This window comes from Bos indicus x Bos taurus, chromosome 4 (assembly GCF_003369695.1).
Source record: "Bos indicus x Bos taurus breed Angus x Brahman F1 hybrid chromosome 4, Bos_hybrid_MaternalHap_v2.0, whole genome shotgun sequence".
Taxonomy (NCBI): Eukaryota; Metazoa; Chordata; class Mammalia; order Artiodactyla; family Bovidae; genus Bos; species Bos indicus x Bos taurus.
This window is the reverse complement of record NC_040079.1, coordinates 96,076,412-96,102,267: the sequence shown is the minus strand read 5'-3', so window position 1 is coordinate 96,102,267 and position 25,856 is coordinate 96,076,412. Positions and strand designations below refer to the sequence as shown.

Genomic DNA, 25,856 nt, shown 5'->3' with positions numbered 1-25,856 from the left:
GATTTTTACATGAGCAGATTATTGTTATTTTTGTTTTAATACTCCATGAAAAAGTTTTATGACAAGTGTATTAAAAGGTGTGGGGAAAAACAAGCCCATCAAAAATGCTAGCCACTCCTGTGCACTCGTCTATCTGGGTGTAGGGAAACCCTAGGACTCACAATGTGTAGCAGGCAAAGTCCAGACAAGAAAACACAGCTCACTCCAGGGAGCATGATGGTGGTGGTGATTTAGTCGCTCAGTCATGTCTGACTCTTGTGACGCCATGGACTGTAGCCTGCCAGGCTCCTCTGTCCATGAGATTCTCCAGGCAAGAATACTGGAGTGTGTTGCCATTTCCTTCTCCAGGGGATCTTCCTGACCCAGGGATTGAACCTGGGTCTCCTGTATTTCAGGCAGAGAAATCAAATATGGAAAACCAGTGACGAACGTGATGGCAGAGAACAGAGCACCAGGGGTTGAGGAAAGGGGATTAGGCAATCACTGCTTCAGAGTTACAGCATTTTTGTTTTGGATGATGGAAAAGTTTGGAAATAGTGGGAATAGATATGTAACATTGTGAGTATACCCAATGCCACTGAACCATACAACTGAAACGTTGACTTAAAACATGCTGAATTGTAGAATTAGAAATGGTCAAATTAATCAACTTTCTGTTGTGAAAATTTTACCACAGTTGAAAATAAAAGAATGAAAGAGCAGACAATAAGGGACAACAGAGAACAGAAGCCAAAGGAAATTGTGTGGCAAATTAACCACAGCAAGAAGACTTAGCTACCTAGGATGGAGGGCACCAAGGGAGTTACCAGAGTCTGGGAGACAAGGTCATAAGACTGCAACAACTGGAAAAGCTGTAACTGCCAAAGAGACACAACCACTGCTGAAGACGGTGTCCAGAGCAGTCGGAATTCTGAATTCTGCAGTCTTCCCAACTATCCGTTTCCATTGCTGCCCTACAGTGGCCATGAAACTGTGTACAAGCCCCTGTGCCCTTGTCTTTTGAAGTAAAATGCTGACTCTAGAGTTAATGACTGGGAAACATGAAGATGCAGAAACAAAGAACAGCTGTTGGGCTACAGAACTGGTAACAATTTAGACCATCATTCTGCAATACAGCAGAATCACTGAACTTTATCTGTACAGATAAAGGCCTGATACACATTCCTAAGTTGTTTTTACAGGAAGCAGCACTCTGCACCCCCTGCCAGATGAAAACTGCTGACCACAAGAATACAACCCATAAGGCTGGTTGGTGATGCTTGAAACTTCACCTTGAGGCAAACCAATCCAAGAGTTGTCCATGAGCTGATCACACCCTGCTCCTTGGACGCTATAAAACTCCTCACTAGCCCCTCCAGTGTGGATTACATGGTCTTCAGGGCATTAGCCCACTGTGGCCCCCTTTGCCTGGCAAAGCAATAAAAGCTACTCCTTCTCACTTCACCCAAAACTCTCTCTCTGTTTCTAGTTGGCATAGGTGAGTAGAGGCCGAGTTTTGGCAACAGCCAGAACTCGGTGGAAGAGAGAGGCTAAGGAGCCCAGCAGTGGACTCAGTGGGGTTCAGCCCCCTCAATCTAGAGCAGAGCAAGGAAAAGGCAAGGAATGGATCTGGGAGACCAGCAAGTAAGCTTCACACCAACCTTCAAAGCTAGTGGGGTAAGTTTGGCATGTCCTAAAAACATCTCATCAAAAATAAGGATTTTGACCAAATTATAAAATGCATTAAAGAAAGGAACATCAAAATAAATCTTCTCCTGAAACTCAATGAGTAATAACAACTTTGGAAAGGGCTTAAAAATAGTTCTTTTCATCCATTTACTTTTGGGACCACAAATGAATTTATGTTTACCAAATAGATTATAATGTGACTCTTCCAATGTGAGGCTCATAATTTTCTATCTCAAAGGAGACTTAGTTGTTCTCTTGCCATCTCTGCACGATGATGCTTTATTCTCTGTGAACGTCTCTCTCTCCCAAGGTTAGTGTCATATACTAATATCTGTTTCACCTGCCCATCACAACAGGACCAAATATGTCTTGATTCACTTATCTGCTCATGATGCCTTCATTCACTTGGACACTGATCTTGCTTGCACTCAAACTATTTTCAAAATATGCCACCCAAGAAAGAGTTTACAAAACATCTCTTGGTGAGACACTTTCATCCTTAAAAACCCACCCATGGCTCTTTTTTTTTTTTTTTTTTTACAGCATAAACTCTTAAAGTCTTTATTCTACAGTAAGGGTCAGCAAAATTTTTCTGGAAGGGAACACACAGTAAATATTTTAGGTTTTGCAGGCCATAGGGTCTCTGTCACAACCATTCACTTCTACCATCCTAATGTGAAAGCTGACTCAGACAATTTGTAAACAGAAGGGAGAGGCTACATTCCAATAAAACTTTATCTATGTACACTGACACCTGAATTCCACATTATTTACGTGTCATGAAATAGTCTTCTTTTGACTTTTATTCTACTATTTAAACATATAGGAACCATTCATAGCTTGTTCAGTTCAGTTCAGTCACTCAGTTGTGTCCGACTCTTTGCGACCCCATGAATTGCAGCAGGCCAGGCCTCCCTGTCCATCACCAACTCCCGGAGTTCACTCAAACTCACATCCATCTAGTCGGTGATGCCATCCAGCCATCTCATCCTCTGTCGTCCCCTTCTCCTCCTGCCCCCAATCCCTCCCAGCATCAGTCTTTTCCAATGAGTCAACTCTTTGCATGAGGTGGCCAAAGTATTGGAGTTTCAGCTTTAGCATCAGTCCTTCCAAAGAACACCCAGGACTGATCTCCTTTAAAATGGACTGGTTGGATCTCCTTGCAGTCCAAGGGACTCTCAAGAGTCTTCTCCAACACCACAGTTCAAAAGCATCAATTCTTCGGCACTCAGCTTTCTTCACAGTCCAACTCTCACATCCATACACGACCACTGGAAAAACCAGAGCTTTGACTAGACGGACCTTTGTTGGCAAAGTAATGTCTCTGCTTTTGAATATGCTGTCTAGGTTGGTCATAACTTTCCTTCCAAGGAGTAAGCATCTTTTAATTTCATGGCTGCAGTCACCATCTGCAGTGATTTTGGAGCCCCCCAAAATAAAGTCTGCCACTGTTTCCACTGTTTCCCCATCTATTTCCCATGAAGTGATGGGACTGGAAGCCATGATCTTCGTTTTCTGAATGTTGAGCTTTAAGCTAACTTTTTCACTTTCCTCTTTCACTTTCATCAAGAGGCTCTTTAGTTCCTCTTTACTTTCTGCCATAAGGGTGGTGTCATCTGCATATCTGAGGTTATTGATATTTCTCCTGGCAATCTTGATTCCAGCTTGTGCTTCTTCCAGCCCAGGGTTTCTCATGATGTACACTGCATATAAGTTAAATAAACAGGGTGACAATATACAGCCTTGATGTACTCCTTTTCCTATTTGGAACCAGTCTGTTGTTCCATGTCCAGTTCTAACTGTTGCTTCCTGACCTGCATACAAATTTCTCAAGAGGCAGATCAGGTGGTCTGGTATTCCCATCTCTTTCAGAATTTTCCAGTTTATTGTGATCCACACAGTCAAAGGCCATAGCTTGTGGGCACCACTAAAATAAAAGGCAGACTACAGACCCCTGTTTACAATGTAACATTTCCTAAGGTCTGGTCCCTGCCCTCTTTTTAGTCATATGTCTTCCCATCCCCTATTCTTACCCTGTAGTTTAGTTTTATGCTGAGCTACATACCACTCTTTGAGCATATTATATATCGTCTTATTTGCTACAAGTTTCCTCTGCCTGGAATGACTCTTCTTTTTTCCACACATTCTGCAAATTGCTGCTCAAACAGATCCTCCTCTGAGACTTCCTCAGGCCATTTAGTCCTTTATCCAATATTTCTCATAACATCTCACTGCCTATAATAGTGTGTGTGCCCCAAACAAAGTTCTTAATATACTGAAGCCATCTGTGCATTTTCATTCCTATTGCCCTTTAGCTTCATATGGACAAAGAGTTTCCTTTTTTTGTTTGCCTTTTCATCCCTAGAATTTTGTAAAATACTCTAATGATTAATTGTGCTCTGAATGGAGTGCCAATTAAATAAAATTTCACTCTTCATCATAACAAGTAAAGTAACCACCGTGAAGGTTGAGCTTAGCAGTATTTCCTCATCTAAGCACTGGGGATTAAATTATCACTAGAAAAGATTCTGATGCTGGGAAAGACTGAGGGCAGGAAAAGAAGAGGGTGACAGAGGAGATGACTGGATGGCACCAACTCAACAGACATGTGTTTGAGCAAACTCTGGGGGACAGTGAAGGACAGGGAAGCCTGGAGTGCTAGTTCATGGGGTCATAATTTAGTGGCTGAAGAACAACAACAATCATAAGTAAAGAGTTCTTCAAACCTGACTCGGCTCACAGACAACTACTACAATCCTCCAGCATGCTGGTTCCTGTTAGTGTAGAAATAAGTTGTCATGTTTTGGCTTTATTTTGTCTTTGCTTTTCCCAGACATTAATTTATTATTGTTTTGGAAAACAGATTGTAAAGGAGAAAAATAGAGATTTAGGTCACTATTGCCTCCAAGAGCCACAGAATCTTGGGAACATGCAGATTAAATGCCCAGAAACCATACTGGTGATGTTTAGTCAATTTTATTTTCTTTGGATAGAAGAAGGAAATAATTCATTTGGGGAAGTAATTAATTTAAAACATTGCTTTTTAAAAACAAGCTGGTAAACAAGGCAATACTGTGTTCCAGACCGCAAAATTGACATGATTTTTAAAGGAAAAATTGGGAGACTGGAGACGAAATTACACACCAAAAGTAATTTTTTCTTCTCTGCACTTTGATATCTTGTAGGAGAGGATTCCTAGAAACATTAGTGGGTGGGCAATCTGAGGAACAACTTTAAAACAGTGTTTCAAATATCTAAAGAAATATTAAATAAGGGAAATGATATATTCTTTTCTATGTCTTGAGTAAGAGGAGCAAGTAAAAGGAAAGTAAGTTATAAGGAAAATAAGTTACACAGTTTTAAAACATTACCAGTGTATAACCAGTAGAGATTCAGAAAGGATTCCTTATTTGAAGACAATTTTTTCTGAAGGATTTTAAGGAAAACTCTATCTATGTGAGGTAGGTTGTTATTGTACAAGATGTTATTGTATTTTTCATAAATTTATAGGGCAGTCATATTTATTAGCAAAATATAGAACATCAAGAGACAACTTTTGATATGTAACTATGGCAAAAGAAGATAAGGATCTCTGTCTTGAAATATTTATATTAGATATTAGATGTGAAAATACTGTATTAAGATCACTGCTTTGACTTAGACATAAGAGGTTATGTATAGAAACAATAACTGGCTCCAGAACTAAAGTGTGTAACTCAAAAGCTTAAAGTCACAGATGATATTATTGGCTAGTGTAATAACGTGAAAGACAATCAACTAAGATGTGAATTATAAATACATAATTTTAATACCAAGAGATTTGGGCATGCTGCCCTCCTTTTACCTATTAGAAGTTGTCCTAATTTAAAAGTTAGTCTAATTACTGGTTAATGGCAAAAAGTTGGTCTGGGTCTTTTTTATACACCCTAGATTTTCATAATACTTTTTATTCCAAAATCAAAATTCTCTTAAAAACTTTCCAAACACTGTAATTACATGAAAACAGACTGAAGGTCATGACAAGTGCAACCATTATCTAAAACCTGAACAACTAAGAAACAAGAAACAGCTATCTAAGAAATAGAAAATATTCAAACCCCAGTATAAAAAGAGAAGAGCTCTTCATGACGAAGGCAAAGAAAGAGCCACTGAATGTTTTTCTTCTATAACCATTGTTTAACCAACCTCTAATTTGCCTTATAACTCTTGGAACTTCCTGAAAGATTATTTTGCTATGAAGCTCTGTCTCTGCACATATTCACACCAGACAATGGAGAGAAAACAAGGGGAAGTAGCTTCCAGAAGCAGCAGCTGAGCTCCAGAACATGTGGGTGGAGAAACTCTACCAATGTTGTCTGTTCTTTTCTTCTTGGGAGGGTCATGCTTATGTCAGAGTTTTCAGACATTTTCACCAGAAAAGATGAAAGAAACATTAAGGAAAAAAAGAAGCTCATGCAGACAGCCTTATCCTTTGTGTCCCTTATATTCTTTTCATCTGTGAGAAGTAATATGTATACTTGGTATTTAAGATCTTGTCTACAGTTCTGTGACAATGTCTACAAGCATACTTGAGTTAGATACAGAGATTTTTTTTCCCTTGCCTATAGAACAATTTACATTTAAAATCTGACCACACAAAACTATGGAATTTCAAGTCTGTTTCAGGATGTGGGATATAAAATGTCAAGGAAACTAAAACATATCCTTCTGTAAGAGTTCAGTGAAGATATGAGTTCCTCTCGCAGGTGTAAAATATCCAACACTATCCTTTAAATAATAGTTATATACATACAGATTGACCAAGAACCTAAAGTGAAGGTCACTCAGTTGCGTTCGACTCTGTGACCCCACGGACTATGCAATCCATGGAATTCTCCAGGCCAGAATACTGGAGTTGGTAGCCGTTCCCTTCTGCAGGGAATCCACCTGCATTGCAGATGGATTCTTTACCAGCTGAGCCACTAAAGATTCCCTCAGGCCCATCAGACTTTTGACAGTATTCATCCAGACTCCAGGCCCCTGCTCTCCTTTTCAAAGTATTAGTTTAGAAAACCTGGAGTTGTAAAGTATTTCTCGGTGCCTTTGAGACGATAGTCTCATAGCCTCTCACCAGTCTTACTATGCAGACATGTCTTTCTCAGGGACCTGGAAGCCATTGTTCCGAAATGTAATCAACGAGACGAGAGCCTATCTCCAGTGTCTATGGGAAGGTAGCAGCCTAACTTCAGTAAGCGACAATTACCAAACACAGATGGTCTTATTACACTGCCTAACCTCCCCACAAACATCCTCAGGTACTTTTCCTTAAACTCACCCCAGCATTTACAAACCCTCTCATGTTTGGTTTTAGGGGAAGTGAGTTCAGTTTTGCTCCAGTATCTCAGTAGTCTCGAGCTCTATTGCAATATTTTTAAATAAAGACTTCCTTGCCATTTTTAACAAGTATTAAGTTATTCCCCTTCTACAATACACACACCCATATACACACATGTATGCAGGCACACACGTATATTTTTAAAGCAAATTATATTTTAAATTATTCATAATTTTTAATGTTGTTAATAAAATTATTCTAAAGTTTAAAACATAATGTAAAAAGATTATACATTAAATTAATGTCTGAAAAATAAAGGAAGTTCAAATGTATGCATTTCACAGAATTTGAGAAAATGAAAATTAGACAATTTGTTTTTAAAAATTTCCAATTTTTCATTCTATTATCATAAATAAAATATACCATAAAATACAATTAGTGGTCATGGAAAGTTATAGGTGTAATTATTTTGAAAATAAAAATATTTTAAATGTCCTAAGGTATTTAATAATATTAATATTTTAATTATATTAATTTAAGTAGAACAAAATCTTAATATTAATAATTTAATGACACATACCTCAATTACTACGTCAGGTACTATTTAAAGTTGTTTTCATATGTATCAATCAATACAATGACTTTATGAAATAGGTCTTATTATATCCCGTTTTGCAGACAAAGAATTTTGGGCACAGAGAGGTTAACTAACTTGCCCAAGGTCACACAGGTAGTGAGTAGCAGAAGTGAGATTTGAGTTTGGGAAATCTGGTTCTACATCTGTGCCCTTAGCCTGTGGAAGACCAACTCCCCAAATATCCCCAATACCACCTGTCGATAAGACAAGGTAGAGTGGGCTGCTTATTGCCCTGCAGGGTAAAACACTTCTGGAGCTGTAGACAGAATCAAAGGTCAGAACATCAAATGAAAGTTAGGGTTAAGGCTAGGGTTTTAGCTATGTTCGGAGAAGGCAATGGCCCCCCACTCCAGTACTTTTGTCTGGAAAATCCCAAGGACGGAGGAGCCTGGTAGGCTGCAGTCCATGGGGTTGCGAACAGACATGACTGAGCGACTTCCCTTTCACTTTTTTTTTTTTAATTTTATTTCATTTAACTTTACAATATTGTATTGGTTTTGCCATATATCAAAATGAATCTGCCACAGGTATACATGTGTTCCCCATCCTGAACCCTCCTCCCTCCTCCCTCCCCATACCATCCCTCTGGGTCGTCCCAGTGCACCAGCCCCAAGCATCCAGTATTGTGCATCGAACCTGGACTGGCAACTCGTTTCATATATGATATTATACATATTTCAATGCCATTCTCCCAAATCATCCCACCCTCTCCCTCTCCCACAGAGTCCAAAAGACTGTTCTATACATCTGTGTCTCTTTTGCTGTCTCGTATACAGGGTCTTTCTGAATTCCATATATATGCATTAGTATACTGTATTGGTGCTTTTCTCTCTGGTTTACTTCACTCTGTATAATAGGTTCCAGTTTCATCCATCTCATTAGAACTGATTCAAATGTATTCTTTTTAATGGCTGAGTAATACTCCATTGTGTATATGTACCACAGCTTTCTTATCCATTCATCTGCTGATGGGCATCTAGGTTGCTTCCGTGTCCTGGCTATTATAAACAGTGCTGCGATGAACATTGGGGTACACGTGTCTCTTTCCCTTCTGGTTTCCTCAGTGTGTATGCCCAGCAGTGGGACTGCTGGATCATAAGGCACTAGTACAGCCACTATGGAGAACAGTGTGGAGGTTCCTTAAAAAACTGGAAATAGAACTGCCTTTCACTTTCCTGCATTGGAGAAGGAAATGGCAGCCCACTCCAGTGTTCTTGCCTGGAGAGTCCCGGGGACTGGGGAGCCTGGTGGGCTGCCGTCTATGGGGTCGCAGAGTCGGACACGACTGAAGTGACTTAGCAGCAGCAGCAGCAAGGAGTGACTTGATTAGGATTGGCCGAAGATCCAGATATAACAGTCTAGGATTGCTGGAAACAACAAAGCAAAAATTTGAGGCAATTTGAGGCAAAAGATTTAAAGAATTGAGGGCACAAACTGTCGATGTTTTCCGTTAAAGACATCAGTCTGGACCTCTACGAAATATCAAGCAATTTTCATGGGCTGAAGTCATGCTAAAGAAGACAGTGGAATAGTAAAGTCACCCGAATGTACATGCTAGGCTGTATGGAGGCCTGGCAATTTGATCTTGCTGTCTAAGCTGGGTGTGGGAGTACACACTTTGGGTTCTTAATATCTCTTAAAAGACTACTACAGCAATTTGTGTTTTTGTTGAAAGCAGTATGCCTGTTGAATAAATTAACTTTTTTAGGTTGATGCTTTAATATGTTTTTTAAAGCATGATTTATGTTAATAAACCAATCAGGATAAATGATAACTTAATCAATGTGTTTTATAAATAACTTAAGTTGCTGTGATTTGATTCTATGTAGATGTGTCTGCAAATTAACATATTTTGAACAACTTCCTGAATTTAATACAACTGTTTATGGACCTCAATGGCTTTTAGCCTTAAAAGCAAACCTTAGAGCTTAGTTTAGGACATGTTAGTACAGGCTGTTTTTCAAATGTGTATTTTCTTATCTGTGCATTTTGCAACTAACATTTTCCCTCGTAATAATCTTTTTTTCTTTTAGGGAGGGGTAGCACCACATAAGAGAAACAAAAGAATCTTAGGAGTGTCACCTTAGGAGGTTATTAATAGGTTTGATGTTGTTTGGCCTGGGTGAGGTGATTTTAAAGTAAGTCTGTAAAGGCAGACAACCATTTGGAATTGGACAAAGGTCATGTGAAATGACAGTTTTGGGTTGGAAAACTCAGCTTTGGATTAGAAGTGAGACTTTGTGAATAAGTTAATAAATACGTTATCTTAGTTGATTCACAATCTCATCACCAGGTGGGATTTTGGATTTCCTTTTTCTTTAGGTAGAGACAACTAGATTCAAATTCTCTTTCTGTTGATAGACGAGTAGTTTACATGATAGGAAGTTCATAGGAATGAAATCAGATATCAAGTCAAATACATTTTGAAATCACAGTGTTTGGAATAAATTATCATTTAGTAAGAAATAATATCAACAGTCTTAAGACTGATGCTGGATAAAAGAAGTCAAAGACCATGAAGCTGGGCTGCTGACTTGTCATTATGAAAATCCAGTCCCTCATATGGACACATGTTAGTTCCAGAGACCAGGACAGAGAATTAAATTGTTCAATGAACAACTGATTTAAAAATTGCATCATATAAAAGGGGTAAAGAATTTATATGATTAATCAATAAAACTGAAATTATATTAGAGAAGGACCTAAGGATTTACATAATTACCACCATCCCCAGTATATGGTTAAAAAAAAAAAAAAAAACACTCTAGGAAAAGAAACATGATAAGCTAAATTATGTACAATATAAAATAAATATGTGAAATAAATGAATAGAAGCTATATTATCTGACAATTATAATATCTTGATTACATTTAAAAAATAAAATGCTTTAATTTATTGAATTATAGAAATAAGGTAGGTAACATTAAACGTAGATAATAGATACTACTACAATATTTTATAAGATTCACTAATCTAAGATGGAGAAAAATTTTAAGTCAGAAAACCAGCATTGTTGTTTGGACAGAGAGTTTGGGACAGAATATGGGAATAGCTCAAAGGAATTTGTTATACTACTTTTAAGGCCCACTCTGTCATGATATTTATAATTTTATAATACTTTAACAATTTAAATGAAAAAGGAACTCCTTAGTGTTAATACACACAGAATGGTCAGATCTCAAGGGACTGCTTTTACATCCTACTCACTAAATTCAAACCATCAGGAAAGTAATCTTCAAATTAAATGTAAGCAAAGTATCTTTTTTAGAGTTGGGAGGTAAACATTCTTTGTTCTCCCAAGAAGCTACAGCATCATTATTTTCTAGACTACCCTATTATTGTGATATCATCTGGAGACCCAAAAGTGCATCTGGTTAAAATTGATGGACCCTTATTACACAGAAATCCTATGAACTAGAGTTTTACCCAGAAGATAGAGCAAAAAGTTAAATCAATCCAGATCCATTTTATTCTCTGTTGGGACTTGGAAGAATCTCTGTGTTTTTACTGTTGGCCCATGACCCATAGTTATGGATAGTGTCAACATCAGTTGACACTAAGCTGAGAAGAGTTTGTAGTGATCATGCTAGAGAGTTTCAAAGAAAGAAGCTACAAAGTGATCAAAACATATGCCAATTAAGCCTTCAATTGGATTTTTAAATATTTTAAGTAGTAATATAAAAACCATTGAGTTGTTTGGTCAAAGGCAATTTTAGTAGTCATCTAAATCCACCAATTCCAGGAATGCAAAATCAGTATATTTTTCTCAAAGGATGGAAAATTTTGAGGCTACAATAGACAAAAATGCCCATAATTCCCCCAAACCATTTATCCAATTTCTCCCATTATTCTATTTATAGCTCAATTTCATATTTTCTAATCATTTCCTGAACTTCTACTTCCTGCCTCTGGCCTTTTGGTATTCTTCCTTATAGAATATGCTTTCCCTGAATTACCATGTTTAAGGATGTAAATCAAACAAAAAAACTCATCCTTGAAGTGAAGCGTTAGTCGCTCAGTCATGTCCAACTCTTTGTGACCCCATGGACTATAGCCTGCCAGGCTCCTATGTCCATGGAATTCTCCAGGCAAGAATATTGGAATGGGTTGCCGTTCCCTTCTCCGGGGGATCTTCCCAACCCAGGGATCAAACCCAGATCTCCTGCATTGCAGGCAGATTCTTTATTGTCTGAGCCACTGGGGAGGCAGTCTTGAAACATCCCTCAATTCTTCTTAGCTATAAGTTACTTTCATCTTTTGTCCTTTCCTTATGTGTCTTGCTCGCTTAACCTTGCACAAGGGGTAAAATGATGTGTATATAGTAAATTACGTGTATAAGAAAGAAACATATGCATAGAAACACGTTTGCATAAAGAAATATAGATATACAAGCAATATCTATACTGAGAGGGAATAAATATTCTCAACATGGGCCTCTATCTAACAACTTGATTTTTTGGATTATTTCTTCAAAGATGTATTCAAATATAAGAAAGAACATCTTGCATCACTATTTATGAACATTCGCTCCCTTATGTTTTTGTTAAGTTCTCCTAGAACAGGGGCCATACATTGTTTATCTTTTTTATCCCTTTCCTGATTGTGTAGTGTATGGATTGCATATATTACGGGTAATGCATGCCCCTCAATTTGCCCCCTGAGGGTATATTCTGAAATAAAACTAATGAAAATCAACACAAAGAGAGCAAATCTTCCCAATCTATAAAAGTGCTAGTTTACATCATTAATGTCTTGATGATGAGACCGGGACTTCTTTCCCATCTTAATCAAAGACAATAAAGTATTGACAAATTCTTTAAGAGATAAAAATACAATGACTTTTGACTATCCTGAAAATAGTTGAGCTCTGAAGAATTGATGCTTTTGAACTGTGGAGTTGGAGAGAACTCTTGAGAGTCCCTTGAACTGCAAGGAGATCCAACCAGTCCATCCTAAAGGAAATCAGTCCTGAATATTCATTGGAAGGACTGATGCTGAAGCTGAAGGTCCAGTATTTTGGCCACCTGATGTGAAGAACTGACTCATTGGAAAAGACCCTGATGCTGGGAAAGATTGAAGGCAGGAGGAGAAGGGGCTGACAGAGAATAAGATGGTTGAATTGCATCACCAACTCGATGCACATGAGTTTGAGCAAGTGCTGGGAGTTTGGTGATGGACAGAGAGAGAAGCCTGGCATGCTGCAGTCCGTGGGGTCGAAAACAGTTGGACACAACTGAGTGACTGAACTGAGCTGATCTTGAAAATAATAATACACACCACTGTTAGACTATAAAAAAGAAATCTGAGAATCTAGATAATGTAAAATAAAGGTTAGTCTGTGGATTATAAGGGTAACAATGTCAATAGCAGATAATCAGAATATCCTAACGTTCAGATCAGAATATCCTAATGCTTTAATTGATCAGGTTATCATATATAATATGACATATTCCATTACAAATTCATTTCCTTTTACTTTACTGCAATAAAAGATGTCTTCTCTCTCTATTGGTCTCCCACTTTACCAGATTCCCAATGTCATCACTGCCTAACTTATTTTTTTCCTTTTTCTCTTTAATACCTAGGATTTAAGAATATATTTCTCTTTCCCCTTTGACCTGAGGAAAAACTAAATACAGTCTAAATTAGAGACTGAGCTAGACTAATTGACTGACAGTGACTCTGAGGTTTGCAGGTTTCTACATAAGCCCTAGATTCCTAATTAGCTCAACAGGGAACAAAATAGCATTCAGCCTTTCTTTTCTCTTCTGATCCTCCCCCAACTTGGCAAGACAGTTTGCAGCCCATGAGGCTCAGTAAAAATAAATCACCATCACAGAGGTATGGCGCACCATAAATATTCAAAACCTAGAATCACAAACTTACAAATTGGAAGGGTTTCATAGATATGTCCAGAGTGCCCAGAGTTATGGACCATTTTCTCTACTGAAAAGGAGGAAAATGCCACAATGATTACTCATGACAATTTAACCACCTCTATTTTTAGTTAATTAAGAATATCTTTTAACTGTTAAGTACAAGTCTAATTTTCCAATCCAGAAATAACATAAATTCTTGTGTTTTCTCCCTAGGATTAGTACAGAAACCAGAGCTCAAAGGAATGATAGAGGAAGAGAAGGGAATCCCCAAAGCATTAAATAATAGGTCTGCATCTTATAGCTCATCATCCCTAGACAATCAGACACTACATAAATGTTTCCATTGTTCATTTCCTTTATTGCAGATACAATGAAACTGTCTAGTATGATTAAGAGATGTCTTACCATAAAAAATAGAGGCCTTTTCCTAGAATACATCATTGAAAGCATTTTTTTAAAAGCTGACTAAATGTCTCATCTGTTTCATCACAAACCCTCACTTACTAAAGATAAAGAAATCATGCAGTAATTCAAACTGTATTTTTAGAGATTAAGTTTTATGCCAAAATGATTACATATTCCAGCAATAGCTCTCTAAGGATGCTGGTTTTACAAAATAGCTTCCAGTGGTTAAAATAGATAAGCATTTCCAAACCAAATATGCTGCATTTGGTACTCAGTAGAAATTTGTTGAACAAATGAATAAATTTGCTCCTGTGGTAGTAAACGCCACCTGCTGTTAATTAAAACGCCCTAAAATACGTTTTACATGGTGACTTTTTGGGGGAAAGCTCACTAATAGAAACTTGTTTCTTTTTTTCTGTTTTTTTTTTTTTTAATTTAATTTATTTTTTAACTTTACAATATTGTATTGGTTTTGCCAAATATCAAAATGAATCTGCCACAGGTATACATGTGTTCCCCATCCTGAATCCTCCTCCCTCCTCCCTCCCCATACCATCCCTCTGGGTTGTCCCAGTGCACCAGCTCCAAGCATCCAGTCCGTGCATCGAACGTGGACCGGCGACTTGTTTCATATATGATATTATACATGTTTCAGTGCCATTCTCCCAAATCATCCCACCCTCTCCCTCTCCCACAGAGTCCAAAAGACTGTTCTATACATCAGTTCTAATGAGGTGGATGAAACTGGAGCCCATTATACAGAGAGAAGTAAGCCAGAAAGAAAAACATCAATACAGTATACTAACACATATATATGGAATTTAGAAATGGTAACAATAACCCTGTATATGAGACAGCAAAAGAGACACTGATGTATAGAAACTTAAAGTTTCTTATATTTCTTAGCAGATTAAAAAAAGATATCAGTTAACAGATACTGACTTTGAAGTTTATGCACTCTCTGCAAATTAATGCTGCATTCTTTTCCAACAAGCTATCAAGCGAAGATTTCTCAAATTGTTGTAATCATCCTCCTCCACCAATAACATATTTTTACATATTATATATTTTTATTATCTTATCTCTTTTTACTTTCCACGATAAAGAGATCTCCAACTGGTGGGTTGTTCTCAATGCTCTGAACTCAATATCCAAACTCCTTCATTGTATACCTACTTGCATATCAAATACCTCATTGTTTTTTTTTTAGTCTAGAGTTTTTCATCTTCTATTCCGCCTTTAAACAGGTTTAAGACCCCAAGTTTCCGTTTTTGCCGTCTTTCCCCTTGGTCCTTTCCCCACTTTTGCCCTCCTTCTAAACCTAAGCTTCTGAAACGTGTATTCCATAGTCACTGTTGTCCTTTCTGGCTTCTCATTCCCTGCCTTAACCCCAAAATAGGAATCTTTTTCCTACCCCTCCTCTCACCCTCTCCTGGACATGCCACCAATGCCACCTGGGCCTCTTGCAGTCCTTATCTTATGCAATTTCTATCAACACCTTTCTTGAAACTCTATCCCTTCGATTTCTGTGATACAATTCTCAGTTTTGCTCCAGATTCTTTGGTCCTGACTCAACCTCATTCTTCATCATGAGAAAATATACATTTAAAAAAAAAATGGAAAGCTCACTGGTAATTAAAGAGATACAAATTAAAATATGATTTATAATGTGTTTCTGATGAAATTTACAAGGAAAAGAATTCATTTGCTAGCTGCAAATACAGATGGGAATAACCATTTCAGAAGGCATTTAGCTAAATGTTTTAAGAGCCTAAAAAAGGCATATATACCTTGACCTAAAATCATTCTATTGTTATGAATATGGCTTAAGGAAATAATTGTGACTATATGAAGAATTTTGTTTGTCAGGACATCGATCTCACAGCACTGGTTATACTAAGGAAATTGACAAATGACTAAAATGCTCAATAGTGGAGAAACAGATAAGTTATAGCTTATCAATACAAATAAATGCTAGGTACCTTTTTAAATAATGCAAATAATTATATGTACCTATGTTCTCACTACATTTTCAAGTTGAAAAGACAGGTTATAAAAATGTATTTATTTATGAAAAGAGTATGTTTACAAATGTGTACATGCAAATACATAAAATAGTGAAAGGTTTTGGATACAACTGTCTGCTGCTGTTTCACGTGATTGGTGGAAATACAGGTGATTTTTTTTTTTTTTTAACTTTTAAATTTAAAAAAAAGTCTTAGAATAAACAAGTATTATTTTTGCCAGAGTGGAAAAAAAATGAAAATATTTTCAAAGTGTTTGTGTTTGAATAAACTAAAAACAGTACTGAATTTTTAGTACGGAATTTTGAGCTTATAACTTGGATGAGTTTGTTTTTCTTTCTCTAAAGAAAGATATTCAGAGTTAGTAAAATAAGTGAAGGTTTTTTCAAAATGTTCCCTTATTCTTATTTTGCATATTGAATAGAATTGAAAAATAAAAGATTTGGCATGAAAAACTTGGAAAATTTTACACTGCAAAACAGTAGTGTCTAAGAGATGTTAGGAGAAAGAAATCAATGCATTATGATTTCTGAGCTATCAGAGAAGGTAGTAAGTATATGCGGGCTTCCCTGGAGGCTCAGACGGTAAAGAATCTGCCTTCAATGTGGGAGATAACTTTGAATTACATTTTTATTCCACCAACAACCAGCCACTAATGTTTATTGAGCAATATGTCCAAGCACCATGCTGAAGTCTTAATATAAATCATCTAGTAGGTCACTACATCATGTCAAATGTCGGGCTGGATGAAGCATAAACTGGAATCAAGATTGCCGGGAGAAATATCAATAACCTCAGATATGCAGATGACACCACCCTTATGGCAGAAAGTGAAGAGGAACTCAAAAGCTTCTTGATGAAAGTGAAAGACGAGAGTGAAAAAGTTGGCTTAAAATTCAACATTCAGAAAACTAAGATCATGGCATCCATTCCTATCACTTCAAGGCAAATAGATGGTTAAACAGTAGAAACAGTGACAGACTTTATTTTGGGGGACTCCAAAATCACTGCAGATGGTGACTGCAGCCATGAAATTAAAAGATGCTTGCTCCTTGGAAGAAAAGCTATGACCAACTTAGACAGCATATTAAAAAGAGAGACATTACTTTGCCAACAAAAGTCTGTCTAGACAAAGCTATGGTTTTTCCAGTGGTCATGTATGGATGTGAGAGTGGGACTATAAAGAAAGCTAAGCGCCAAGAATTGATGCTTTTGAACTGTGGTGTTGGAGAAGACTCTTGAGAGTCCCTTGGACTGCAAGGAGATCCAACTAGTCCATCCTAATAGGAAATCAGTCCTGAATATTCATTGGAAGGACTGATGCTGAAGCTGAAACTCCAGTACTTTGGCCACTTGATGCGAAGAACTGACACATTTGAAAAGACCCTGATGCTTGGAAAGAATGAAGGCAGGAATGGAAGGGGACAACAGAGGATGAGATGGTTGGATGGCGTGAGCCACTTGATAGACATGAGTTTGAGTAAGCTCTGGGAGTCGGTGATGGACAGGGAGGCCTGGTGTGCTGCAGTCCATGGGGTCACAAAGAATTGCACACAACTGAACGACTGAACTGAACTGAGTTGGTCACTACAGCAAAATGATGAGGCAGGAACCATTATGATTTCTATTTTAAAGATGATAAAAAGGAGATAATTGAATTTATTTTTGGTCATGAGGGTGAGTGATGGGGTTTGAACTTAATCTAACTCCAGAGTTTGAGTGTCCCAATACTTTGTGATATGCCCTCATATTTATCATATCAAAAGAGAAATTACCATTACCAGAATTTCTCATATATATATGATCCAGTTTTATAAATAGCATTATAAAGTTTAGATAGAATATTTTCCTATCCATATCCTTTAATTAATTAAAGGATAATAACTTGGAGAAACACACATACATATATGTACATACATACTTGACTACATATATATAGATATATAAAACTTTTTATATATATGAATAGCTACTCTACTATTACCATTCACCATCAAAGCCATTTTCTAATTACCCTCAACATACACAGACACCTCATATTTTCAGAGTTCTAATGATAATGGAATATACTGTATACATAAGTAAAAGAAAATTGTGTGTAATGAAAAATAAAATATTTACCCTAACATAACCAAATGTTTTTACTTTATTACATTGTATACTATCAGTTAAGTATTTAATTATTCATTATTTCATTTTATGAAAATCAGGCATGCCAAACCATGCTCAGTTCAGTTCAGTTCAGTCGCTCGGTTGTGTCCGACTCTTTGCGACCCCATGAATCACAGCACACCAGGTGTCCCTGTCCATCACCAACTCCCGGAGTTTACCCAAACTCATGTGCATCAAGTTGGTGATGTCATCCAGCCATCTCATCCTCTGTCGTCCCCTTCTCCTCCTGCCCCCAATCCCTCCCAGCATCAGGGTCTTTTCCAATGAGTCAACTCTTTGCATGAGGTGGCCAAAGTACTGGAGTTTCAGCTTTAGCATTAGTCCTTCCAATGAACACCCAGGACTGATCTCCTTTAGAATGGACTGGTTGGATCTCCTTGCAGTCCAAGGGACTCTCAAGAGTCTTCTCCAACACCACAGTTCAAAAGCATCAATTCTTTGGCACTCAGCTTTCTTCACGGTCCAACTCTCACATCCATACATGACCACTGGAAAAACCATAGCCTTGACTAGACGGACCTTTGTTGGCAAAGTAATGTCTTTGCTTTTGAATATGCTGTCTAGGTTGGTCATAACTTTCCTTCCAAGGAGTAAGCATCTTTTAATTTCATGGCTGCAATCACCATCTGCAGTGATTTTGGAGCCCCAAAAAATAAAGTCTGACACTGTTTCCACTGTTTCCCCATCTATTTCCCATGAAGTAATGGGACCAGATGCCATGGTCTTAGTTTTCTGAATGTTGAGCTTTAGGCCAACTTTTTCACTCTCCTCTTTTACTTTCAATAAGAGGGTCTTTAGTTCCTCTAGACACAAACAATAAGAAATACAAATTGAGGTCAGTGGTAGAAGTCAAAGTATAAATGACAATTCAAAAAGTGTTTTGATAGAAGACTACATGAAGTAGTTAGAGGATGAATTCCCATCTTCACCAGAAAATGGATTGAGGGAACAGGGAGCTCAAGAAAGCTTCCTAGTGAAAAATAAGTCCAAACTCTTAACAAGAAGGAAGGGATTAGTAAAGGCAGGGAGTAAAAAGAATGTTCCAAACATTAGAAATCCTGTGTATAAATGTAGCCCATGCAAAAGTAGACAGGAAAATCATTAGCTGCTACGGGGAGCTTAAACGTGTCAAAATTTGAGTCATAAAGTTCACAGTCTAGCACAACATGTAGTTTTTCACCGCGCCCCCCCCCCCCCCCCCCCGCCGCCGCCCTCGCCATTCTCAATTCAGGTTCTAGTCAAGAAAGGAATCTTTTCTTCCAAGGATTATATGGATTAAACTTCTCTTGCCTTCAAAAGCTGGGATAGAATGAGAATCACACAGAAGACAGAAAAGGCATTTAGGAAATGACAGTCCCAAGGAGAGTGGAAAAACACAACAAAGGAGCATTTTAGAATAAGCTAGCTAGAATGGGGTGGAGAAGGCAGTAGCACCCCACTCCAGTACTATTGCCTGGAAAATCCCATGGATGGAGGAGCCTAGTAGGCTGTAGTCCATAGGGTCGCGAAGAGTCGGACACGACTGAGAGACTTCACTTTCACTTTTCACTTTCATGTGTTGGAGAAAGAAATGGCAACCCACTCCAGTGTTCTTGCCTGGAGAATCCCAGGGGTGGGGGAGCCTGGTGGGCTGCCGTCTATGGGGTCACTCAGAGTCAGACACGACTGAAGCGACTTAGCAGCAGCAGCAGCTAGAATGGGGAGGGCAGAGAGTTTCATCTTGGAAGTGAACTTTTACTAATTGGAAATAGCTGTGCTAAGAAAAATTTCCATTCCCACTAGACTGTTGGAGCAGACAAGGGATGCCTTGTGAGTCCTTAGTTCCTCCCTCTAAATGCAGAGATTTTGTAGCTTCTCCTGATTCAGGTTCAGTGGTGATAAGTGCTGTAAGCAACTAACAACACTCACTGTGGACACTGAATTCGAGAGTGGTGACACATAAGACACATATTATCTTGTGGCTGTTGCTGGTCCACAAAACAGACCATTTGGGGCAGTAGCAAGGAGTGATGCTGAACTAAGTGACTACTGTGGGACTGCTGTTCTACTATCTCAGGAGTCTTGAGTGTAGTACAGAGGCTTAACCAAGGAGACAACTTGATAATCCCATTCCTATAACGACAATCACCAGGTTGTGTTACAATGTCTTGTTTTATCGTCTGATTTCCTCACTAGATGCTAAGCCCTTTGATAACAAGGGAATACAAATTTCTGTACTTGCAGTGAAAAACTCGAAGCAAGTGAGTATCGATGAGGCATTTTTTTTTTCTTCTAGCATTTAAGTAACATTCAGTACACTGAGAAACTTTCAAGACTATGAAGGATTGTCCAGAGAATTAAGAGCATTATGTGTCACAGAAACCAAGAGAAAAGCGTTTTTTTTTTTTTCCAAAAAAAGTTATTTCGTTGTGAGAAAAAGTCAGAATAGTCATGTAGAGAGCTGCATTAATCACAACAGAATTCATCAATTGATTATCTTAATTGGTATCAGTAAAGAAGTATAAGTACAAATTCAAAGTACAGTGGGTTTAGGAGTAAAGAAGTAAGAACAGAGAGCATGTTATATTCTAGGGGGAGGGTAGAGAAGAGGAAAAACAGTAACTAAAGCATGTATAAAGTTGGGATGTGAATAAAGATCTCCTTAAGATTAGACTGCCTAGAGAAAGATGCAAAAATATTTAGTTATTTCAAGTGTGCAATATTCTAATTTGTCATGGTTTTCCTACCAGCCCCATGTCTGTTGTGTTGAAGAAATGATAGTTTTAATCAGAATAAAAGTTAATTTTTTTTTAAAAAGCAATTTTGAAGCATGACACAGTTTTCCATTAAAAGCCATTGTCAGATAAAGGTGGACCCCCAAAAATGTGATAAAGTCAGGGTTGGGTTACTAGGAAGGCCATAGACATTTAGAAGAGTTATTTATAGAGATACGAAAAGGAAAACAGGAAGCAGGTAATAAGATGCAAAAACTAAGGTATGACTACCTTGCAAAATTTCTGAGAGCCACACTCACACCTGGGTAATGGGTTAGAAATGTCCTCATTCAAAACTCTTTCCCTAGATGTGAAATTAGGAAAGAATCATGACCTACTATCATGTTTAATGATTTCTTAAATTTAGCTTGAAAATTTTAGACTTATATAACATTTTCTCTTAGGGAAATGTCTAAAAAGTGTTTTAAATTCTGCATTATAATGTTTTTTGATTAACAACCTTTTCACAAGTTTGCATCTTTAGGTATTTATTGCAGGCTAAGAGACAGATGACTGCATTCTACTCACAGATTTATGCTCAGTCTTTTAGTAACTGTGGTTCAAGTCTTCAAAAATCTAACATAATCATGCTGAGTTATCACATTTAAAAATGATTATTAACTAAAATCCAATATTCATATTCTATGGCTGAAACAGGCTTTTCTAGATGATCTGGGAAACAAAGCCTGTGAAGATCTATTTTAAACCATCAAAATCCACTAATTTTTATTAATGACCATGTTAGTTGTCAAAAAGTATTTAGTAGGATATTCCCAATATTATAGAAATAATCCTCAGACACTCAAGGAATGGCTAGATTTTCTTCTTAAGGCATCACTTGAAAAATTAAGGCTCACAATTTTAAAGAAAAGTTATTCTGCATGTGTGAAGCATTTACTAGATATAAAAATGATCTGTTTATTCTGTAAGAGGTAGCACCATAATCTGGTAGTGTTCAAGCATCATTCAGACTGTCTGATGCTTTGATAATATATTCCAGTAAGGGGAAGTCTCAGACGGAAATGAATCTAATATGAAATTGAATCCCACACCTACGGTCTTATGTGCCTGAACTGATTTGAGTATATAAATCTGATGTTGAAGAAACTCCTGAGGTATAACTTGAAAACGTTTGAAAAGCTTCACCTCTGAATTTTATTGAAATTTGACAATTTTATTGTCAAACAGACAAAGTACAGTCCAATGAGGAAATGAAGAATGTATGTGTGAATGTCTAAGCCAGCAAGAAATGTTTCTGAACCAAAGTTTGCTCATAAATACATCTATGTGCTTCTGATCCAAGCATGTTTTGTTTGAATATGCTGTTTGACAGCTCAATAAGAAGATTATGCATCGCAGTGCAGCTCAATATGCCTGTCTCTTTCTTTGAGACAGTCCTTTGATGTTCCCATCAGTCAGTCCCATACTACATGGCCTTGTTTCTTTGTCCATAGATGACAAATTCAAAGGTGGGCACCTGACCAAATATAAGCCAATGAGATCTTCTCTCAAAGAATGTTGGAATTTTGAGTTTAATCGGAGACTTTGGGTTTGTACCAATCATGTACCATCAAGGAAAATAAAAACTATTCTAGGTAATTAAATGCATTTGAAACGTGCCGGGCGTGAGCTCACCTGGGCCCTCAGCGGCGTTTCCCAGCGGACAAGTGTGGTCCCTGTGGCGGGTCCCTGAGGCCCGCCATTCTCATCAACCCCCGACCAAGTCCGGAATCGCCCGCGCGCACTGTCTGGGCAGTTCAGAGCTTACTACCATGAAGCCAGTGAGGACTAAGGCACCCAGGAAACCACCAGTAACAAAGGATCCCAAAGGAGTGTTAAAGACCCAGTTGCGGTGTACTGTAGGGTAGCCCACTGAGCCTTCCTGAGCAAGAGTGTTGCATCAGATCAGAATAGACCAGTCACTCAGTCGTGTCCGACTCTTTGCGACCCCATGAATTGCAGCAGGCCAGGCCTCCCGGTCCATCACCAACTCCCGGAGTTCACTCAGACTCACGTCCATCAGTCAGTGATGCCATCCAGCCATCTCATCCTCTGTCGTCCCCTTCTCCTCCTGCCCCCAATCCCTCCCAGCATCAGGGTCTTTTCCAATGAGTCAACTCTTCGCATGAGGTGGCCAAAGTACTGGAGTTTCAGCTTTAGCATCATTCCTTCCAAAGAACACCCAGGACTGATCTCCTTTAGAATGGACTGGTTGGATCTCCTTGCAGTCCAAGACACTCGCAAGAGTCTTCTCCAACACCACAGTTCAAAAGCATCAATTCTTCAGCGCTCAGCCTTCTTCACAGTCCAACTCTCACATCCATACATGACCACTGGAAAAACCATAGCCTTGACTAGACGGACCTTGTTGGCAAAGTAATGTCTGCTTTTGAATATGCTGTCTAGGTTGGTCATAACTTTCGTTCCAAGAAGTAAGTGTCTTTTAATTTCATGGCTGCAGTCACCATCTGTAGTGGTTTTGGAGCCCAGAAAAATAAAGTCTGACACTGTTTCCACTGTTTCCCCATCTATTTCCCATGAAGTGGTGGGACTGGAAGCCATGATCTTCGTTTTCTGAATGTTGAGCTTTAAGCCAACTTTTTCACTCTCCACTTTCACTTTCATCAAGAGGCTTTTTAGTTCCTCTTCACTTTCTGCCATAAGGGTGGTGTCATCTGCATATCTGAGGTTATTGATATTTCTCCTGGCAATCTTGATTCCAGCTTGTGTTTCTTCCAGTCCAGCGTTTCTCATGATGTACTCTGCATAGAAGTTAAATAAACAGTGTGGCAATATACAGCCTTGACATACTCCTTTTCCTCTTCGGAACCAGTCTGTTGTTCCATGTCCAGTTCTAACTGTTGCTTCCTGACCTGCATACAAATTTCTCAAGAGGCAGATCAGGTTGTTTTGTATTCCCATCTCTTTCAGAATTTTCCACAGTTTATTGTGATCCACACAGTCAAAGGCTTTGGCATAGTCAATAAAGCAGAAATAGATGTTTTTCTGGAACTCTCTTGCTTTTTCCATGATCCAGCAGATGTTGGCAATTTGATCTCTGGTTCCTTTGCCTTTTCTAAAACCAGCTTGAACATCAGGAAGTTCACAGTTCACGTATTGCTGAAGCCTGGCTTGGAGAATTTTGAGCATTACTTTACTAGCGTGTGAGATGAGTGCAATTGTGTGGTAGTTTGAGCATTCTTTGACATTGCCTTTCTTTGGGATTGGAATGAAAACTGACCTTTCCCAGTCCTGTGGCCACTGCTGAGTTTTCCAAATTTGCTGGCATATTGAGTGTAGCACTTTCACAGCATCATCTTTCAGGATTTGAAATAGCTCAACTGGAATTCCATCACCTCCACTAGCTTTGTTCGTAGTGATGCTTTAAGTAATCAATAATACAACAGTTCAGCTTCATATGCCTGAGGGTTACAGACTCAACAGAAATGGAAACTATAAGGAGATTCAGGATTCATTTAAACAAGTGTTTGGCACTCATACCACCCAAAAGGAGCTCTTTGATGTTGTGGCAAATCCCTTGGTAGATGACCTCATTCATGGCAAAAATGGGTTTTCTATATATGGGGTGGTGGCCGAGACAAGCTACCCCACGCCTGAGGTCAGGGGAGGAGGCTAAGAGGAGCTATCCCATGTCCGAGGTTAGGGGTGCCAGCCGAGAGGAACAACCCCACGTCCAAGGAGCAGCAGCTGTGTTGGCCCAAGAGGGCAAAGAGGAGCTGCTACACATTCAAGGTCAGGAGGGGCAGCCATGAGGAGATACCCTTGTCCAAGGTAAAGAGCAGCAGCTGCGCTTGGCTGGAGCAGCTGTGAAGAGATACCCCAAGTCCAAGGTAAGAGAAACCCAAGTAAGACAGTAGGTGTTGCAAGAGGGCATCAAAAGGCAGATACACTGAAACCATAATCACAGAAAACTAGCCAATCTGCTCACACAGACCACAGCCTTGTCTAACTCAATGAAACTAAGCCATGCCGTGTGGGGCCACCCAAGATGGATGGGTCATGGTGGAGAGGTCTGACAGAATGTGGTCCATGGGAGAAGGGAAAGGCAAACCACCTCAGTATTCTTGCCTTGAGAACCCCATGAACAGTATGAAAGGCAAAATGACAGGATACTGAAAGAGGAACTCCCCAGGTCAGTAGGTGCCCAATATGCTACTGGAGATCAATGGAGAAATAACTCCAGAAAGAAAGAAGGGATGGAGCCAAAGCAAAAACAATACCCAATTGTGGATGTGACTGGTGATAGAAGCAAGGTCTGATGCTGTAAACAGCAATATTGCATAGGAACCTGGAATGTTAGGTCCATGAATCGAGGCAATTTGGAAGTGGTCAAACAGGAGATGGCAAGAGTGAATGTTGACATTCTAGGAATCAGCGAACTAAAATGGACTGGAATGGGTGAATTTAACTCAGATGACCATTATATCTACTACTGCGGGCAGGAATCCCTTAGAAGAAATGGAGTAGCCATCATAGTCAACAAAAGAGTCCAAAACGCAGTACTTGGATGCAATCTCAAAAACGACAGAATGATCTCTGTTCATTTCCAAGGCAAACCATTCAATATCACAGTAATCCAAGTCTATGCCTCAACCAGTAACGCTGAAGAAGCTGAAGTTGAACAGTTCTATGAAGACCTACAAGATCTTTTAGAACTAACACCCAAAAAAGATGTCCTTTTCATTATAGGGGACTGGAATGCAAAAGTAGGAAGTCAAGAAACACCTGGAGTAACAGGCAAATTTGGCCTTGGAGTACGGAATGAAGCAGGACAAAGACTAATAGAGTTTTGCCAAGAGAACGCACTGGTCATAGCAAACACCCTCTTCCAGCAACACAAGAGAAGACTCTACACATGGACATAACCAGATGGTCAACACCGAAATCAGATTGATTATATTCTTTGCAGCCAAAGATGGAGAAGCTCTATACAGTCAGCAAAAACAAGACTGGAAGCTGACTGTGGCTCAGATCATGAACTC

General features: G+C 38.6%; 1 protein-coding gene across 4 annotated transcripts in view; it reads right to left on the bottom strand.

The window, feature by feature from the left end:
- The window catches only part of AGMO (alkylglycerol monooxygenase), a 390,090-nt gene that overhangs the window by 43,793 nt on the left and 320,441 nt on the right, over positions 1 to 25,856 (bottom strand). The window contains exon 13 of one of the 4 annotated variants that reach the window (XM_027540024.1): positions 8,910 to 8,986. The exons of the other annotated variants lie outside the window; for them this stretch is intronic. Within the exon in view, the coding sequence (XP_027395825.1) occupies positions 8,978 to 8,986 (9 nt within the window). The 3' untranslated portion in view covers positions 8,910 to 8,977. Of the gene's footprint in view, positions 1 to 8,909; positions 8,987 to 25,856 lie in introns of those variants that run through there. 4 annotated transcript variants of the gene reach the window in all.